The sequence below is a fragment of the Nannobrachium achirus genome (genome assembly GCF_963921795.1).
Source record: "Nannobrachium achirus genome assembly, chromosome: 21".
NCBI classification, from domain to species: Eukaryota; Metazoa; Chordata; class Actinopteri; order Myctophiformes; family Myctophidae; genus Nannobrachium; species Nannobrachium achirus.
The window spans coordinates 44,880,093-44,897,176 of record NC_137828.1 but is presented as its reverse complement, the minus strand read 5'-3'; the positions used below and the strand labels follow the sequence as shown (position 1 = coordinate 44,897,176).

The 17,084-nt window shown below is 43.8% G+C and overlaps 1 protein-coding gene across 1 annotated transcript in view; it reads left to right on the top strand.

Annotated features, from left to right (window-relative positions):
• plppr4b (phospholipid phosphatase related 4b) overlaps positions 1–17,084 on the top strand; it is a gene marked incomplete at both ends in the record, with an annotated part of 55,366 nt that overhangs the window by 36,014 nt on the left and 2,268 nt on the right. The window contains 5 exons of the mRNA XM_080751584.1: positions 941–1,136; positions 6,583–6,640; positions 12,123–12,296; positions 13,082–13,391; positions 16,600–16,799. Of these exons, the coding sequence (XP_080607710.1) occupies positions 941–1,136; positions 6,583–6,640; positions 12,123–12,296; positions 13,082–13,391; positions 16,600–16,799 (938 nt within the window). The remainder of the gene's footprint in view (positions 1–940; positions 1,137–6,582; positions 6,641–12,122; positions 12,297–13,081; positions 13,392–16,599; positions 16,800–17,084) is intronic.

Here is a 17,084-nt window from a genome sequence, read left to right as displayed (position 1 = left end):
TTCCAATGTGGAAATAGCCAATCTACACATTTTCAAAAAAATCTTTTAGCCGTTTTATTACATTTTATTTTAGAAGTATTAAAAAGTCCTTAAATTGTGATTGTATACTGTTGATGTTGGATTGTTTACTGTTGAGTGAGAAAGCAATGTTGCACATTAAGCTACTGTAATCATCAGGGGACCCCTCAAAATAATTTAGGGACCAACCCACAGGATGAAAACCACTGGTCTATGCAGAGGTTCTCAACCTTTTTCAGACCGCGATCGCCCAAGCGATTTTGTCCAAGCAGCATGCAAAGCAAAATCAGGGAACGTTAAGGGAACAATAGCAATAGATTGACATATTATCTTGAATCAGCAGATGTAAAATCACAAGTATTTGAGCCTATGCCAGACTCAAAAGGTGGAGGCTGGGGTGGAGGAGGAAGCTAAGCAGCAGCAGATGCTTCATCGTGACCATGTCTCAGTTAGGCCTGTCACAATTATTACATAGTTGTCTAATCGCAGTTATTTGACATAATCGCAGTTATTTTGTCATAATCATCATCAATCGTTTCCATGTTGAAAAATGTGCATATATTTTCAAACATTTCAAAAAAATTGCAGATCTACCAGCTCACAGCGCGTCGCGATGCGTTGATGTGTTGAAAAACATTTCTAAATACTTCAGACAGATGATCTACATTGACACATTGTGAGCTTGTAGATCAGCTATTTGAACTATTTAAAATGTTTTTTTTTTTTCAAAATAATAAAAAGAAGCTCGAAGTTAGGGGTTTAGCATCGACGAAAATAGGGCCCTAAAAGCCAAACAAAATCGTCAACAACAAAAAACACAATTAAATCGTTTATCGCATTTATTTGAGTGACAATTATGTAAAAGATAATGTCATAATCGTGACAGCCCGACTCACAGTGGTCTCTCCCTCCCCACCACTAGGGGTCCACGCGTTCGGCCTGTGTGCCACGGCCCTCATCACGGACGTGCTGCAGCTGATGACGGGCTACCCCGCCCCCTACTTCCTGACCGTGTGCAAGCCCAACTACACCACGCTCAACGTCACCTGCGAGCAGAACCCCTACATCCTGGACGACATCTGCCAAGGACAAGACCCCGCCGCCATAAACCAGGGCAGGTGAGAGGCGGCGTTGTTTTTGACGTGCTTTGTGCTTGGAGAGCGGCTATTTTTGCTACTTTTGTGGGACATAGAATGGCGAAGCAGGTCATTCATTTACGAACAAAAGTTAAAATATGGAGGTTTTTAGGTAGAGAGGTTTCTGCCCGACAGTACTGTATATCGTCGTTGTCGGGTGGAAACCTTGTATCTCCAAGTTTCAAAGCAAAGCCCTGCTTCATCATACAAGGCAGTCACACAAAAGTAGTGAAAACAGCAGATCTACAAGCACACAACGCCTCGCACCGCGAGGCGTTGTGTGCTTGTAGATCGGCTGTTTCCACTAGTTTAAATCATTTTTAAAATGATAAATACAAAACGAACGGTTTTGGAGATACAAGGTTTTCACCCGACAACGACGATATGAAATGTGGAGTGAGCATGGAAACATAGTGGCCCTCTCCATCATCAATGTTGCCCACCAGGCACGTGCACACATAGACCTCAAAGGGGGCTTGAGCCCCTGCCCTTTTATCCGTCTGTAAAAAGTGCCCTCTCCAGACCATGAATGCAGTTTTTACTATGGTGAAATAAATGCCCTCTTTCTATGCCATACCTGAATCTGTGTGACCATTCAAGAGAATTGCCTGGTCCAAACTCTCCTCATTTACGAACAAAAGTTAAAATATGGAGGTTTTTAGGTAGAGAGGTTTCTGCCCGACAGTACTGTACCGTATTTTCCGGACTATAAGGCGCACCGGACTATAAGGCGCACTGTCAATGAATGGTCTATTTTCGAACTGTTTTCATATATAAGGCGCACCGGACTATAAGGCGCACATAATAGACGCTACCGTTGCGTTATGCATCCAAAAGATGGAGCTGTGCTAAAGGGAGTGTCAATGTCAATGAATGATCCATATATAAGGCGCACTGGACTATAAGGCGCACTGTAGTTTTTTGAGAAAATTAAAGGCTTTTAAGTGCGCCTTATAGTCCGGAAAATACGGTATATGAAATGTGGAGTGAGCATGGAAACATAGTGGCCCTCTCCATCATCAATGTTGCCCACCAGGCACGTGCACACATAGACCTCAAAGGGGGCTTGAGCCCCTGCCCCTTTATCCGTCTGTAAAAAGTGCCCTCTCCAGACCATGAATGCAGTTTTTACTATTATGGTGAAATAAATGCCCTCTTTCTATGCCATACCTGAATCTGTGTGACCATTCAAGAGAATTGCCTTGTCCAAACTCTCCTGAACTCTCCTGCAGCATCTTATGTTGAAAGAATTGCCCTCTCTGTGTAGAAAAATCCATGCCGCTACGCCACATCTCCAGTATTGACTTGATTATGCTAAGTTCAGTGTGGTACCAAGCACCAAAAATAGCCGACGCGTTGTGAGCTTGGATGTCTGCTATTTTAGAAATTTTCACCAAAAGGACCTTTTAGAAATGTCAGCTCCTGCCTCTAACATTCTCTGCACGTTGCCCACCTCTGCTTTAGATGGCAGCAAACTCACAAATTGTGTTTAATTCCCCTTTACTATAAAAGTAAGCTGTTGCAATTGTTATGACCCAGAAATCTTGGTTAAGCTATAATACCTGCGCTTGCTGCTCTTATTCTGAATTCTCAATGTATGTGTGGGATTTGAACGTGGTAAAGCAACTAGCAAGGGTTGTTCATTTCTAGCAGAAGGTAGAGCGATGGTAAAAGAAAAAAGAAAGCGGTTCCAAGGATTCAAGTCTTGTTGCAATTAAGAGTTTCTCAGCATGGCCGTGGGAGGATTTCGCTGATTGCTGTGCGCATGCTGTGTGTGTGTGTGTGTGTGTGTGTGTGTGTGTGTGTGTGTGTGTGTGTGTGTGTGTGTGTGTGCGCGCGCGCACGCGTGCATGCTTGTATCTATTTTCACACCCGAGCGTAGGAGCCAAGACAGATCTATTTCGGTCACAATGAAAGAGATAGAAAAGAGAGAGAGAGGGATAGAGAGAAATGCATATACAGTAGCAGTATTTTGATGTTGTTGTTAATGAGGTCACGCGTGGTGCGCTGGGCTTTATGCATTGGCAAACAGCCTTGTACGGCGCACACAGAAAACCCACAAATGGTGAGTGTTCTTCTGGGGAAAGAACTCAAGAGCATCTCCTCATGCCCGATGTGCGTGTACTCAATGACCCTGAGCATATTACACAAGGGGTCTCCAACGTTGTTCAGTCCAAGTGGGTTGAAGTGGTTAATGTATGTTTTGTAATAATACCACAAGGTCATGGGTTGGAACCCGGGCACCGCCAACTCAGCGTATGAGTAGCACAGTCGTGCGGTAAGTACTGGGAGATGACGTTAGGTGTTGTGCTCAACCTCAGCAATCTATCTCCCAAGGTTCTAGACTCTAGGGCCTTGTGAAACGGGGACAGACTCCCACTCTGGCTGATTCCGACAAAAAGCCTCTCTGACCTAGTTACTTACTTACAAAGTAACTAGTAGCTAACGTTTTCAAATACATAGTGGAGTAAAAGAACAATATTTGGATCCGAGGTATAACGCAGTAGAAGTACAGAAAGTTGGAAATACTCCAGCAAATTAAAAAGCTGTGTGTGTGTGTGTGTGTGCGTGTGTGTGTGTGTGTGTGTGTGTGTGTGTGTGTGTGTGTGTGTGTGTGTGTGTGTGTGTGTGTGTGTGTGTGTATATCTAACATATAATTAGAGAGAGAGGTCAGTCAGTCAGTCAGTCAGTCAGTAGGTCACAAAATGCATTATCTATTCACTCGCTTCAGCGACTGATCTCAAATTTAACATGGCATTGGTCATTAGCATTATACACACGGTGACGGAGCCCGAATTTAATTTTTCCCAAATTCTAGCGATTTATTAGCGTTTCTTCACTCTACAGCTCTACAGCCCGTTGTCAGGGTTACGGTCCGTTCCTCCAGGCCATGGGATCTGTAGTCCCGGGCCCACACACACCTCTCTCACAGTTAGGAATGTTGCAGTCTCTCTCTCTCTCTCTCTCTCTCTCTCTCTCTCTCTCTCTCTCTCTCTCTCTCTCTGCATGGGTCACGCATGCAACGGGTGATGTGTGTCTCATCTTCCAACGGGTATAGAAAACTTATGTGGAGCAAATACATCCTCATACTTCTATTCACCTAATGTTGCTGTTAAATTATTTGTATCCATCATAAATATACACTCCTCCATGGGCTGCTCCTTACATTATGATGCTCCCACATATTCTCACGCACGCACCATGCAGTTACAGTTACTTTCCCCAAAACCCACACTCTGCACATATTTTGCAGCACATATATTCGAACGGGTAAGGTCTAGTATATATATATTCTACAGTCAGTTGACAACACTTTGCGTGTACCTCCAGGCTGCGGGTGTGTGTATTTGCTGTGTGTTGGCTGCACGTCACGTGTGTGTGTGTGTGTGTGTGTGTGTGTGTGTGTGTGTGTGTGTGTGTGCGTGTGCGTGTGTGTGTGCGTGTGCGTGTGGCCGTGTGCCTGTGTGAAGGTAGGGACAAAGGGTGGTGGCTAGGTTAGCTAACAGACTAGGGTAACTAATTATAACCAAAGCCCTCTTGGCATAAACAGAACCATTCTTTCCCATATTATGCAGCTTTGTCTGTGTTTGTCTGTGCTCTTAATTTTTTACAACGGCACATTTCATTTTTATTATTGTTATTTACATAAATGGCAGTGGAGGACCACGGGTAATATAAATATAAACGGTACAAGGAACAGTGTATCCTCTTACCAGGTCCACATTGAATGGATGTACTGTAGCAATGTCCTCCTTAATTTAATAAAATAAAATAAAATAGGAATAGAGACACTTTGTCTTTGCGGAGATACTCTTTGGTAATTATTTGACCGTATAAATGTCACAGATACAAGCCCCAAGACAAGTGCATTTTCTTAACGCATTATGCACACCTTTATACTTCTTTGTATGAAAAATAGTGGTAAGAAATGTTGATCTACAAGCCCGGGTGTGTGCTCAGTGTAGTAAGTCCAACCCTAATCCTAACCCTAACCTCAGTAAAACTATGCCTAAACTCAACCCTAACCCTAACCTTAACCTCAGTAAAACTATGCCTAAACCTAACCCTAACCCCTAACCCTAACCACACCCGGTGCACATTTCCGAATGCACCCTTTGATACGCTCGGACTGAAACACCAGCAGAAAACACTCTCCCCATATCAGACAGCATACATTTCCCAAAAGGAAATGCATGTACTTCCTTTAGTCTGACCAGAAGCAGGAATGAAGCAGCATTATCCCCACCGGCCATAATAATGAATGACCCATGACTATTAGAACCACTGTCCTACAATACATCAGTGGCATCAGTGGCTGCCACATCAGTGGCTTTCTCGCTTTCCCAAAATCCCAAGACACACCTGGACTGGTCCAAGAGCAGAAAGGATTATCCACACACGCATGTGCACACGCGCACACGCGCACGCACGCACGCACGCACGCACGCACACACGCACGCACACCCACACACACACACACACACACACACACACACAAAGTAGGTCACAGGGATATGGAGCTGCAGTGTGAATAAACGGGTTCAGGTTCATTTACAGAATGTAAAATGTAATTACCGCTGAACTCAGCAGCAGTCATATTATCAGAGTGTGTTTAAACATGAATGTTTGGATCCCTGGCCGTATACCGTACTTTCTTGGTGAAATGATTCTCGCCGTGAAATATTTTCATTAAGGATAATATGTCTCTGGTTTTCTTGCACACGTTATTGACGCAAGGGTTCTTGGATTAAAACACTGGACCTGCACTTAATTAAGCAATAGGCCTATTACATGAGAGGGTGTGCGTTATCGTGGTTATTGGCACGCCAGTGATGATCACAGTGAGCATTGACTATTTTCAGTATTCTTCTTCTGGGTCTCAAGCTGAAAAAGTCTGGGAACCACTGTATATAGGCTGTACTTGAGAGCAACTGTCATTCATGTGACTAGAGTACACACACATACTGTAGGCTACACATACTCTCAGACATGCACACACAACACTCATGGAGGTTCGCTGGGTGTTCTGTATGCGCGGCGGCATCACGTGCACTTTGAAGCACTGCAGAATGTACTGTAGGCCCGATTTGTTCTGCTCCCTGAAAGAACAACCATGAGTGCATGTTTTCCTCTACTGTATGAGAGAGACTGCATTCGAGAGAGGGAGACCTCGTTATGGGTTTGGTTATGCCTCTGTCTGTCTGTCTGTCTGTCTGTCTGTCTGTCTGTCTGTCTGTCTGTCTGTCTGTCTGTCTGTCTCTGCATCTTACAGTGTGTTACTACTTAATTTTAATTTTTTTGCTGTCTTCGCTTGTTTCTGCAATGTAGAGGAACCAAAAGCAAAAAATTGTTGTTATGAGATGTAAGTAATCCAAAACTTGAATCTTTAAATCCTCTCTCTCTCTCTCTCTCTCTCTCTGTCTTCCAGGAAGTCTTTCCCGTCTCAACACGCCACACTAGCATCCTTCGCAGCCGTCTACGTCTCGGTGAGTAACATGTTTTATTGTTACATTATAACATTATAAATAATAATGTATAATTGTATAGTGTGACACCCAAGGTACACCTGGACATACAGTATATCAGGGCACACCAGTTAACCTTTGGCATATCATGGCAGGTACCATTTAGGAACCTTTGCGGTTCTCAACTTTTTCATGCCACGATCCCCCCAAAAGAATCCTATTTGAACTGGGGGGTCTCCGTGGGGTGAGTAATCGAGTCATTTGGGCAGTGGTGTAAAGTAACTAAGTAGATTTACTTAAGTACTGTACTTAAGTAGAATTTGGAGTTATTTGTACTTTACTTGAATATTTCCAATTTCCAATACTTTTACTTCTACTCTTCTACATCTTGGATTCAAATATTGTACTTTTCCTCCACTACATTTATTTGAAACCTTTAGTTATTAGTTACTTTGCAGGTGTAAATTATAATATTATAAACACACATTAACCCACTTTAGCTCTATTTTACACCTAGGCTATTTGAAAATAGCTGATCTACAAGCTCACAATGTGTCGACACGTGAGCTTGTAGATCTGCTATTTTCAAACATTTAGTACTTTCACTTTTGGTACTTTAAGTACATTTTGATACCAATAATGTCATACTTTTCTCAAGTACATTTTGAATTCTGGACATTTACTTGTAACAGATTACATCTACAGTGCAGTATTGATACTTTTACTTAAAGTTGTACTATGTAACTTTTTTTATAAAACAAATCTTAAAATTCTCCTAACTATTAAATCACAAAAGTTTTAGAAGATCCGCGCCGTGAATTTCAGCCTGTAAAGCCTTCTCTATATGTAAACTGAGATCCTTGCCGTGGACCGGATCTCGCGCGAAAATTGCGTCATCATACTACCGGCCAATCACAGCGAGGGTTATACAACTGCCGGCCAATCACAGCGCATCTTGAAGTGGGGTCGCTATGGCAGCCATATTTGTTGTCGCCCGTTTGTACCATCCCTTCTCTAGGTAATTTCGCCTACCAGGCAGGGTGAAGGAGTCCGTATCTCTGGAATTACTGAACGCACAGGAACAAGGGACCCCTTAAAAGATAGATCTCAGCGAGGTGGAGGCAGACGCGGGGGTCTGAAGGTACGAAAAACGGACGAAAGACGCGGACGCGACCACGGTTTGCTATAGGGCTAATGACCACTAGTTGGGCAACTTACACAGTATGGCTTTAAGTAAAACATTTTAGTACTTTTACCACCACTGCATTTGGGGGGGGGGGGGGGACTATCCTTTTAATAATAATGTTCGAGGTTGGATTGACGATAATGTCAGCCTAATCACAAAATGGCTGCCACTTTAGAACAACAACAGAGCCTCCTGCCAGAAAACACAGGCAAATAAAGTGCTGACTGAGAGTGGAGGAAGGAAGGATCATCAGGTGCCTGTTGAGTGACTGGCACAGAGCTGGGCACACAGCGGGCGCAGGCTGGCATCACCTCACTCCATGCTAATAAAATACTGCTGACTCACAATGTCTGGACTGGAGCACGACCAATGGAGAGAGAGAGAGAGAGGACATTTTACTTTCTCTGTTTGTCTCTCCCTTTTCTCCCTTTCAAGGGAACAGGTTACTTCTTAATCTTAACACAGTGGTTGCCAGGTTTATTAACCAGTAAGTCTCCCTAAATCGGGAGATAAGCAACAGTCAGGTCGCATGTAAAAATCGTCCAGATCCATGTTGATGACATGACTCTAGACATACTGTGTACCGCTTCGCGAGATTTTAGGGCAAAATCTGTAGGTGCAGTGTCCAAAAAAGTGTTTAAAAATCTGCCTGATGGTGGCGCTAAATGTGACAGATCCATGTTGATGACATGAGTGTAGACATACTGTGTACCGATTTGCATGATTTTAGGGCAAAATTTGTGACCAAAAATGTGTTTTGCAAGAATCAGCCTCATGGTGGCGCTAGAAGAGGGCCATGTGAGAAATGGGGTGGAGGTAGTGGTTTTGGCAGCCAAGGAGTGTGTGTGCAAAGTTTGGCATGGATCGGGGCAACGGTGGCGGAGATATGAGAAGGGTAAGAGTGTGACGTGTGACGTGTGACAGACGGTGGAGGTTTTGATAGTAACTGTGACCTGACGGTCGCAATTAATTAATTCAGTATAGCTTCTGCCGGGGGTTTTCTGTGTGTTTACCAGATTTTCGAGGCTCCATGAACGCACCACTGGTCCCGAAAGTAATCCAATTTCATTTGGACGATTCGTCTTTTCTTTCACCCGGTTAAGAAAATGTATAACCGCGGCCATCCATGCTTTTGTTATGGTCCATAGAGAAGGGTTAGTTTTAAACAAGAACGCGATCTGGAGATGGATTCCGAGATAAAGCCATTTTCCTGCAGATCATTGCATTGCTTCCAAGACACACGGGCGCCTACAAATTCACGCCCCCTATTGTGATAGCGGCCCCAATTCGGGTAAGGGAGAACGGTGTACTGCAAGCCAGCCCATTGAAAGTCATTGCAATTCAACTGTGGTTAGCCTAATATTCAAATAATCCTACACGAACTGAAGACTATATTGATTTAAATAAAAATATGTTTCCAAATATATGGAATGACTCTGCCAACATATCTTCTTGTTTTCTAAATAAATTATGTGTGTCACATTTAATTTGCCACTTGAATGGGTTACCCATAATGTTAACAGAGCAGAGTAGAAACGGCAGGCAGAGAACCTGTCGCTTTTCAGTGACATCACTGTCTTTATTGCTATGCATTTACGAACGCCGACTTTGAAGATCCTGACTTTTTCTACTACAGAGGGAATTCTCCAGGTTAGTATTAACCAAAAAATAACTAGCTACGGCCTTAGTAGTCAACCACTGAAATTATTTTATTTCACAATGCCTCTCATTTGGATTGCATTGGCAGCTGCAGTGCACCGTTCTCCCTTACCCCAAGTGGGGCCACTACCACTATCACAATAGGGGGCGTGAATTTGTAGGCGCCCGTGTGTCTCTATAGAGACACACGGGCGCCTACAAATATTGTGATAGCGGCCCCACTTCGGGTAAGGGAGAACGGTGAACTGCAGCTGCCAATGCAATCCCAATGAGAGGCATTGTGAAATAAAATAATTTCAGTGGTTGACTACTAAGGCCGTAGCTAGTTATTTTTTGGTTAATACTAACCTTTTTTTTTGTGTTCTAATAAAGTGTCCCATGAGTTTAATTTGGCCTTTTTAAAGTGGCATATCTGTCATCTTGATACACTACCTACAATATACTTTAATATACTTCATCTGCGAGTCAAAAGTGCTAGCATTGGAAATCTTAAGTTTAGGTGGTCGCATGGTACACACGTCATGGACGCAACCCTTGAGGTTTTCAATACCCAGATACGCTTGTCTCTCATGTATAATTAGGCTGTTTATTTCTGGAAAGTTATCGCAAACGAAGTCTTGCAGGTTATTTTTGGATTAATACTAACCTGTAGAATTCACTCTGTAGTTGAAAAAGTCGGGATCTTCAAAGTCGGCGCTCATAAACGCACAGCAGGAAAGACAGTGATGTCACTGAAAAGCAACAGGTTCTGTGTCTGCAGTTTCCCCTCTTCTCTGTTAACATTATGGGTAACCCATTCAAGTGGCAAATAAAACGTGACACACATCATGTATTTAGCAAACAAGAAGATATGTTGTCAGGGTCAGGCCATACATTTGAAAACATGTTTTTATTTAAATCCAAATAGTCTTCAGTTTGTGTAGGATTATTTTAATATTAGGCTAACCGCAGTTGAATTGCAATGACTTTCTATGGGCTGGCTTGCAGTTCACCGTTCTCCCTTACCCGAAGTGGGGCCGCTGTTTCAATTCACCGTTTGTCAGCCTTCTGATTGGTCCCTGAGACTCCCTGACTGGCCAACCAGAAAAAATCATTAACTTTTTGCTATCGGGGGTGGAGTTGTGCAGTGGGAGAATGTTGCTTCAGCTCTTCCACCACGGTGCGCACTGTGGAATACGGCGAGCGTGCAGTACGGCCCCGCGAGGTGATAGCGATTTCGCTCATTATAATGAATAAGCTTCAACAGACTAGTTCACATGGACCTTATCAATGTAACTAAGAGTTTCGATTGGGTACATATATTTTAAATGGGCAGAATTACGAAAGCCAGCCTATTATGTGAGTAGAACTATAGGCTGGCTGTCATCTTCCTACCCAAGATGCACTGCGCTTTCTCTTTCTATTTCTCTCCTCTGCCTGATCCAGAGGATTAAACTAATTAAAACATATATTTTGTACTGTACTTTTTTCTTCCCTTTTTATTAATATCACGTAGATGTGTTTTTTTGGTACTTTATATAGCTGTAATGAGGCTATGAAAAATCTTTTTCCCCCATCCACTTCCACTATAAAAGAATCTGCCATGGTGATTCTGTCCCACTGGGATTAAACAAATTAAAACATATATTTTCGGGGGAAACCCCCTGTTTTGCAATGTAACTACTGTACCTTTGTCTTCCCTTTTTATTAATATCACCTAGATGTTTTTCCTTTGGTACTTTAAATTGCTATAATGAGGCAATGAAAATACCCCCTCCCCCCATTCACTGCCACTATAAAAACAATCTGCCCAGGGTAATTTGTACCACCATAGTAACAGGGCAGAATGGGGCGGGATTTGACAATCAGTGAATTGTGGGCGTGATTTTGTAGGCGCCCGTGTGTCTCTATGGTGGATTACACTTCCTGATTCCGTTTTCTCCCGATGGATTATGGGGATTTGAGTTTTTGCTTCAGTGCCGGGTGTCACAGCAAGGTTTACAATAGGAAACGTTATATCCCGACTTAAGTCAGGACGGTTGGATTTGACATCCTGACTTTAGTCAGGATAGGCACCATTTCTAAAATAGCTAAAAGAGCCAAGCAACGTGTTGAGAGCGTAGAAACGTGTGGCTGGCTCTCTGACAAAAATCCATGGAAAGACGTGATTGGCTGCAGGCACGTGCACACATAGACATCAAAGGGGGCTTGAGCCCCTTCCCTTTTATCCGTTTGTAAAAAGTTCCCTCTCTCCAGACCATGAATGCAGTTTTCACTATGGTGAAAGAAATGCAAATGCCCTCTTTCCATGCCATAACTGAAGGCAGCATTCAAGAGAATTGCATTTTCCAAACTCTCCTGAACTTGAATGCTATGTCTTATATTGAAAGAAATGCCCTCTCTGTGTAGAATCCATGCCGTTATGCCGCATCTCCTATATTGACTTGATTATGCTTAGTTCAGTGACGTATCAAGCAACGAGAATAGCCGACCTTCAAGATCACAACGCGTCGCAGCGCAACGTGTTGTGAGCTTGGAGGTCTGCTATTTTTAATATTTTCACCAACAGGCCCTTCTAGAAATGTCAGCCACTGCCTCTCTAACATTCTCTGCACGTCCCTGATTGGCAGTGAATTTAACATGTCAATCAATGTCTCCCGTCTCTCCATCTGTACACAGATGTACTTCAACAGCACGCTGACGGACTCGTCCAAGCTGCTGAAGCCTCTGCTGGTGTTCTCCTTCATCATCTGTGCCATCATCTGTGGCCTGACGCGCATCATCCAGTACAAGAACCACGCCGTGGACGTCTACCTGGGCTTCATCCTGGGAGGAGCCATCGCCGTCTACCTGGTAAACACGCTCTGTTCTACTCTGACCTCGCCAGGAAAGCCTGGTATCCGTCCTAAAACAGGGGTCTTCAACAGGGGGTCCTTGGTGTTACTACAGGGGGGCCGCCAAATCCTTGTGTGATAGGATCATTCTTTTAAATTAACAACTTGAACCCTCGCATCCCTATTCCAAGGAGAACTTTAGCCAAAAATAGCAGATCTACAAGCTCTCAACGCCTCTGCAAATAGGTTTGGTGTAGAGTAAAAAAAAAAAAAAGAGTACAGAGTGGAAGGTCAAGTTTACAAAATATCGACGAATTAAGTGGTTAAATGTCTAAAAATACACATTAACATCAATCCAACATAGACTGATGACAGTACAAGTCTATGAATCTATCTATAAAATAGATGAAAATCTGCATCACACATTTATACAATATGTTCTAAAACTAGCCGTGTGATCCGGTTTAGGAAGAAAGAAAGCAAAAAAAAAAAAAAAAGACGCCTGATGGTGGTTCCGGCTGCCTGTAGTCCGTCTGATTACTACAACATGATGTAAAGTTGTTTCGGCTCCCGACCGGATCAGAAACCCAAATCTTGTGACAAGGTCCACAGGACCTACAGAAGCAAAGATTAAAAAAAAGAAAAAGAAAAAAAGGCACCTACAGTTGAGTAGAGCTTCTCCTTTTTGCAACATGCAGTGGAGAAGCGCCATGAGGTGTAGAATTAATGTTACACTTGTAGTTTGACGTCAACCCTATAGTGTCCTTCTCTTCCCTCTGTCCCCTTTCCCCCCGTCCCGTCCAGGGCCTGTACGCTGTGGGGAACTTCCAGCCCAGTGAGGAGGGGGGCAGCGGCGGCGCGCCTCCAACCCCCCGGGTCCACTGCCCGCCCTGCCCCCTGCCCCACATCAGCCAGGAGGCGGTGATGCACCACCTGCAGATGAAGGCCCTGGCTGGGGGGAACCACCACCACCAGGGCCTCCCCAGCTCCTACTCCGAGGGCCTCTTGCACCGGGCCCTCCAGCAGCAGCAGCAGGGGTCCGGGGGCGGTGGCGGGGACACCTTGAAGCGCTCCAGCGCCGACGTGGACGTGATGGGTCCCCGCAGCCCGCTGGGTAAGAGGAAGGGAACCACTGGACACGCAAACACACACGCCAGGGGTGTCGTTTGGGTCCTCAGGGGATGGCAATGGCCACCCGCTAGTGTTCACATTTAACCTCAAGTTCAGTTATTCTATGCATAATGTCCCCAACTCTGAATTGCATTAGCAGATTAATCTGATGCCCGTCCATCTACAGTACATGTGGCATGTGTTATAATTTAGATAAGCCTTTTTATCAACCATTAGATTAGTTTATTAACCACTTTTAACGTGGCATCCCTATTTTGAGAATGTCATTATAGGCCAACATTTTCAAGGCCAAACAAATAGTGTATATAGTGGATCTACAAGCTCTCAACAATCTTTTTTTTTTTTTTTTTTTTTGCAGCCCAGCAATGTTTAGTTGTAAACAGTGTTGGGCAGTAACGAATTACTAATAATATATTACTGTAATATTATTACTTTATCCAGTAACGAATAATATAAGGTATTACTCTGTCAAAACTGGTAATATGTAACGCTTTACTCCGCAAAAAAAAGCCCTCGTTACCCGTTACTTGAAGTTGCCGCATCATGCAAAAATAGAACAGACCTACAAACTATAACACATATCAACAGAGATGCTGTGTAGCTTGTAGATCTGCCGCAGCTTGCGCACAGTTATGACGTAGCTTATGTTAGAGGGGTGGGAGCGTTGCTGCCTGTCCAACAGTCATAAGACAGGCTAGACAGCACAACATTCTGTCGTCCACAGTGTACGGCGCGCGACACAGCTCGGCCCCAGAGTCACCTGGAGGGACGGGGCCGGCTCCCAGGGGGTCCCCGAGGGGTCCCCCACCCTTGGGGACCCCCACGGACCCCATCGCAGCCCGAAAAAACTAGGCCAAAACGGCCAAAGCGGCCCGTCCACCGCATCTATAGCGGATCCCCAAGCAGCTCGAAAACGCTAAGTGGATGGCTGGGACATTTACATTTAAAAAGCAATCGGGAGCGTGGACAAAAGCACGGCTTCGCAAATTATGCTTTGCATATCACCGCAGCACATCAAGCCTCAAGCAACGCAATGCGATGTTGCTGTTTAGCCGTTAGCTTAGCCTCCAGCCCTCCACTAGACTAGCCCTTGTGCTAACAGCTAACTGCTAGCCTCTCGCCTGTTGTAAAATGTAAACATAAGAAATACACATAGACATAGTTTCACCACTCACCGAAAGAGACGGTTTTAGGGAGTGCCTACGCACTTTGCTTAGTGGGAACCCCCCAGAGCCCTCCACATCACTTATAAAATACACTTTTAAGCCAGAAAAGAAAATATTTATTATAAGGATAATATAGGCAGGGGTTTTCAACATGTGGTCCGGGACCCCTAGGGTCCTCAGAGTTACAACAGGGGTCTCCATATATCCTTGTCTAATAGCTGATAGGACCCCTTTCTTTTATTTACATCACTGACTAAACCCTAATATTTATTTATTCTGAGGAGTAGAGTGTAGAGGAGAAAGAGCAGTCCAAGTACAGAGCCTAGGATCAAAATACTAAAGTACTGGGGTGTTTAAATGTAATAAAAATAGGCAATGTGTTGTTGCTTAGCTTATATATATTAATTATTAATTGATTCGCTTGTATACCAAAATCCATTAAAAAGGTTTATCACTGTTCCCAGGTCAAATATTGATGTGCGATTAAAATGTGATTATTTGCGATTAATTAATTACAAAGCCTGTCATTAATTATATATATTTTTAATTGCATCCCAGAGACTCTTATTGTTCCAATAAATTTGATTCAGTTCTAAAAGGTGCTGGCTAAACAGATTCTGTTGTAGGCCTACATTTATTTTCTTTTGCGGGGTAAAAAAAAAAAAAAAGTAATATAACTTAATATATTAGATATTACTCTTGATTCCAAGTAATAAGTAATATAATATTATTACTTTTCCCAAGGTGTAATAAGTAATAAGTAACGATTACTCTCCCAAGTAATATTGCCCAACACTGGTTGTAAATGACATTGTGTGTTTGTTTCGGGTTTGTTTACATGGCTGTCTGCGCTGTGTTGTATCCAGAAATAACACAGCACTGAATACAGCGATTGACCGAAGCAGAATTAAGCATTCAACCAAGCCGTGTAATAATTAAGCAATATTACACGGGAGGGTGTGCATTATCGTGGTTATTGGCACGCCAGCCTTGATGCAGGAACGAGGCAAAAGAACAAAAATAAAAAAAATGTTATCGAATAAGTGCCAGATTGTCCCTGTCCCTGAACTTCACATGAAAACGGCTAGCATAGCCGATTAGCATAGTGCTGGGACAGTACGCTTAGCATAGTGCTGGGACAGGACCCGGCACAGCTGATGTTTACTTAAACACGCCCCGAAATTATAATAGTATGATACAGTAGGTCACCTGGTCTCTCTGGAAACGGTCTGAATCCAAATTTCCCATCACCCGCAGCGTAGCCCCCTACACTTCCCGCCTACCAATACCAGCTGGCGAGCTTATTAGGCAGCGAGGGAAATGTGGCAAGCCCCCCGCATTTAGAGCCTCGCTGCCCGGCGAGAGGCAACATCCCCTCTCAACAATTAAACATAAACATGCATATTCACATGAACTATGGTGAAGTAACTAGTCTATAGCTTTAGTGCTAGCCCAGTAGCCCTGTGGGAGCAGAGAAGTTGCTTTCTGAGGGCTGCGAGAGCGGCCCTGCAGGCGATGGGAAGAGAATGTACATTGTACAGACATACAGTAAGTAATAGTCAATTAATTAATTTGGTTGGCTTATCGCGCATTCTCACAATGACATAAAATAAATATTAATTGTTTTTAAGATGATTTCTTAAGGTGACAGTACCCCTTTAGGTGTCATAGCCCCTTTAAGGATTGCTATTTAGCTTTTTTTGTTTACGTTGGCCGTTTCACTTTGAGCATGATTCTGACACGTTATGTATAGGTATATATTCTTCGTTCCCTTTCTTTGATGTACCTTGCTCTTTTACTTTTTTTTTCTTTTCAGAGTTACTTCTCTGTAACTTTGTAAATATCCTTATACTGCTGTGCTGCCCCCGGGCGACTGATTTTCCCCCTTGGGATAATAAAGGTATCCATCTATCTGATTAGACCCGTGTGGTAATGCTGTGGTATTCGCATGGGTAGAAAGCTATTTCAACCAATTAGATTGCTTTGTCGGAACCACCTATAACTTGCCTTATTGTCCACCGACAGGTAAGGACCCCATGGTGACCTTCAGCCACACCCTGCCGCGGGTCCACACGCCCCAGGCCATGGCGGCGTACGAAGAGGCGGCGCGGAGGCACGCGGCCACGCTGCACCACGGCTCCATGGACTCCAGCCGCTCCAAGCAGCTGCTGTCCCAGTGGAAGAGCAAGAACAGTAGCCAGGACGGACGCAAGTGTTCCCTGCAGGTCGGTGCGGTGCTGGTGGTGCAGTCAGTGGTTCCCAAACAAGTTTCAGCTCCCCAGAAGAGAAATTAGACATTTGCCGGGACCCAAACTAGCAAAAATAGCAGAAAATATCAGTAACATTTTGAATACTGGTCCAGAATATCTCCACATTTGTGGTATTGCTACTTTTATTAACCACCTTAACCCTATATTGTTGACCGGAGTACCTCAGGGCTCTAGTGTATTTTGTGTTTTCTGTTATTGTGGGGAAAGCTAGGGGCGTGACGTTGGTGTAGCGGTTAGTGC